Below are 3396 nucleotides of genomic sequence, written 5' to 3' on the forward strand. Positions count from 1 at the left end.
AGCATTCACGCTGTATTTTCGCAGGAAATACAATTTTTCGAGTTATATATGCTATCTATATGCATACAGGCGGTACAACTCCAACACTATCTGACCTCCATTTTTAACACACTTGAACACATTCTGTGACAGAGCTGTTGTATGGGATTGCAGGTTGGACAAGGGTATATGTAGTAAACCAACCATTGAATGTATTAAGTTACATATTTGTATAAAGATTGACCTCTTATTATCCTAGCTTTCCAGGCACAGCCCAAGATGTGTCATGGTGCAAATTAATAGGTAATTTTCTTTTTTCAGGGCTACTGACAAGTTCATTGTGTGCCAAAGCCAGCTTATGTCTCTATTTACTAACTGCTCAGCCTGTTGTGGAGAAACTGAAGTAAGTAACTCCAACGGAAAGAAACATTGAGACGCAGGAGGGAACTTGTGCAAAAATAAAGCAGGTAAGGGTCTTCTTGTGATTTCTGATGAAAAAGTATCATAACTTGTATTTCAGTTTGTATATCTTGTGTTATTTATGTACTGTAATCTTCTGCCTTTCACATATGTCTTTCATGTCTGTCAGCATTTTTGGCTCCTCATGGATTCTCTGAGAGTGCGAGAGTGCAGCACTGTCCTGTCCTCGTCTGCTGCGGCTCCCCTTTCCAGATCCCTCCAGAAGATCAACAAGGAGGAAGCTGTTGGCATATTCACTGCCAGCATTCATGATTTGATACAGGACATTGATAACTCTGAGGCTTTTCATACTCATAACACTGTTTTTTTTTTTTTTAAATGGGTCAGATGGTATATTTCTTTTGATTATTAATGGATAATAACCGTTTTTTACAATCTGGACCTTATTTCTAGCATAAAATACGATCATTTACTCACCCAGATAACTTTGGTGTCATTACAAGTCGTTCCAACGAAATTAGATCCAGCTGAGAGCCGCGTATATCTGTATAATGCAAGTACACAGGGCAGTGCAATGTAGCCTCTAAATAACACATTATCTGCCGCAAAATTCGTTAATTTCACCAATATTTTGTTATGATACGCTACTGCTATTCCCCTCTGAGTCCGGGGTTAGCTGTTGGTCTGTAGGTTGACCTACTAACCTCTGATCTGGATGATGTCATCTCCGACTGCGGCGCGCCTTGTTGCTATCGCTAATGCTACGGTTCGTTTCTGCGTGTGTCCGACTTGTCTGAACAAAATGAGCAGCTGGACGAAGTTCAGCTTCCTCTCCGCAACCTAGACTTACTAAAGCTCTGGCTAGTTGCACTAAAAATGGACCCGAATGCCGAAGCGGAATGACTATTATCAGAATGAGCCGGGCAGCGGTCGGAGATGATATCGTCCAGGTCAGAGGTCAGTAGGTCAACCTACAGACCCCGGGTGTTGATAACCGCTAACCCCCGGACTCAGAGGGGAATAGCACTAGCGTATCATAACAAAATATTGGTGAATGAAAGAGTTTCGCGGCAATTTTTTATTACTTACTAGTATTACTGTTTTTTTTAAAGAGAGTAATTATTGATAATGGCATTGACATACTGTCATCATATTCTCACACTTTTGATCTGTCTCCCTTCAGGGACCAAAGCTCCTCTCAACAGCAGCAGCAAGAAGCACCAGGTACCACAAGATCAAGGAGAGCCTTATGAACAAGAGTAGCAGAGGCTGTCAAAAGAGGTATCTGCATTCACTACTGACCAATGATGTAGGCATACTCAAGTGTTGGAACCAAGTGATAAAGTCACAATCTCTTTTTCAGTAATTCAGTAATGGATGGTAGTCATTTGTTTTACTCACCCATTACTTGTCCATTATACTCACACAAGGATACAGTAATAAGTCTGCATGAATAATAAAATGCATACTTTGGAACTGTGAGACAGTAGATACAGTAGATCATGGCCACATTCATGCCAACACCAGTAGAATTTTTTTTTTTACAATTGTGTGTTACTGACTATACATTTTTATCATTTTAACAGATCTGTGAAACAATCCTGGGCCATGCCAAAGACAGGTTCTCCTTCACCAGCTACCTTGTGAGTGCCGTGCTGCTAGAGGCAGAGCTGTTTGACCGGCATCTGAAAACATTCCCTGAAGAGGCTCTGAATACCACCATGAGGGCATACCCCATGCTACACAAGGAGAGGCTCAGGACTGAGCTTTCTCTCATCTACGAAAGTCCAGACTTCAGGGGCTCCTGCAGTGCACTGGCTCTGTACCAGGTTCTACAGAGCTACAACCTCCAGGAAACCTTCTCTGAGACTGTGGCGCTGTTGAACATCCTCATAATCACTCCAATGACAACAGCTGAAGCTGAGAGGTGTTTCTCCACCTTAAAGAGGTTCAAGACATTCCTGAGAAATACAATGGGACAGGAACGTCTGAATGCATTGGGCCTGCTTTCCATGGAGAGGGAACTTGTCAGGAACATGCCTGATTTCAATGAGAGGGTGATTGATCGCTTTGCTTGCTTGAAAGAGAGGCGAGCTAAATTCCAATACAAGTGATGAGTGAGTGTGTTCTTAAATGGTGAGTTGTGTTATGTTGTACTCTCCAAATGTTGAATTGTAAATAGTTGTATTGATTGCATATTGCCAGCCAAATATAAACTGAATATGTTCTGGAAAATTTTGATTAATTACAGTTTTGATGATAGTGTAATTTGATTTGATTATCGCTATGGCATCCATGATGGCTATAAATTGTAGACTGTGCTAAATGTGATTTCATGGGCAAACTATTAGATGACAATGTATCTGTTAATGTGTGTTTTATTGTGGAACCAAATTTATTGTATTTGAGACATTTAAATAGCCTAGCTATACAAAAAATACTGAATAGTATGAATATTTTATGTCTGGTGTTGCCATCTAGTGGTTGAACAGGAACACCAAATTAATCAATGAAATGTGACACTGTAAAGCTGGCTATCTGACTTTTATTTATTATTATTTTACCCATTGAATGGGTCACCTTAGCCATCATTGCAACTTTTGCCTAGTGGTGGTGAAACCGAAGCTTTCTGAAGCACTGAACCACTTTGACAAAGTTGCCTGGAAAATGATGCACTGCTTCGAAGCATTCGATACAGTCAAAATAGTGACATCTGCTGGCTGTTGAGGGGAAGAATTGACGTCATGACTTTCATGAGTCAGTTTTTAATAAAATGTATGTTCTCTCACCAAACTTGTGTCATAATGTTACTGTAGTCAATCTAAATATTCTATATATTCTGTCATTGGTAAGTATCAGTACTCCGACATGTATTAGATAATCAATACTAGTTTTTTTATTGCATGATACATGGTAGTAATCTGTACGATGTTGTGATGTAAGCATATCCGTAGCTAATGCGTATACAGTAAGCTAAGCCACCAGTCTCTGACCAAC

At 40.2% G+C, this 3396-nt stretch overlaps 1 protein-coding gene across 2 annotated transcripts; it reads left to right on the forward strand.

Annotated features, from left to right (window-relative positions):
- Window positions 1-1370: 1370 nt before the first annotated feature.
- Window positions 1371-3186, forward strand: LOC311253741 (uncharacterized protein). Of its 2 annotated transcripts, none has more exons than XR_014621850.1 (2): window positions 1371-1680; window positions 1986-3186. XR_014621850.1 is itself a non-coding variant. In XM_084384220.1 (2 exons), exons 1-2 carry the CDS (start codon window positions 1528-1530, stop codon window positions 2511-2513), a joined length of 624 nt encoding a protein of 207 aa, XP_084240346.1. In that variant the 5' UTR covers window positions 1371-1527; the 3' UTR covers window positions 2514-3186. The 2 variants fall into 2 exon arrangements, 1 of the variants encoding a protein (XP_084240346.1); XM_084384220.1 differs by having other exon boundaries at window positions 1371-1623.
- Window positions 3187-3396: the final 210 nt, after the last annotated feature.

This window comes from Pagrus pagrus (assembly GCF_965226575.1).
Source record: "Pagrus pagrus genome assembly, contig: HAP1_SCAFFOLD_40, whole genome shotgun sequence".
Classification (NCBI taxonomy): domain Eukaryota; kingdom Metazoa; phylum Chordata; class Actinopteri; order Spariformes; family Sparidae; genus Pagrus; species Pagrus pagrus.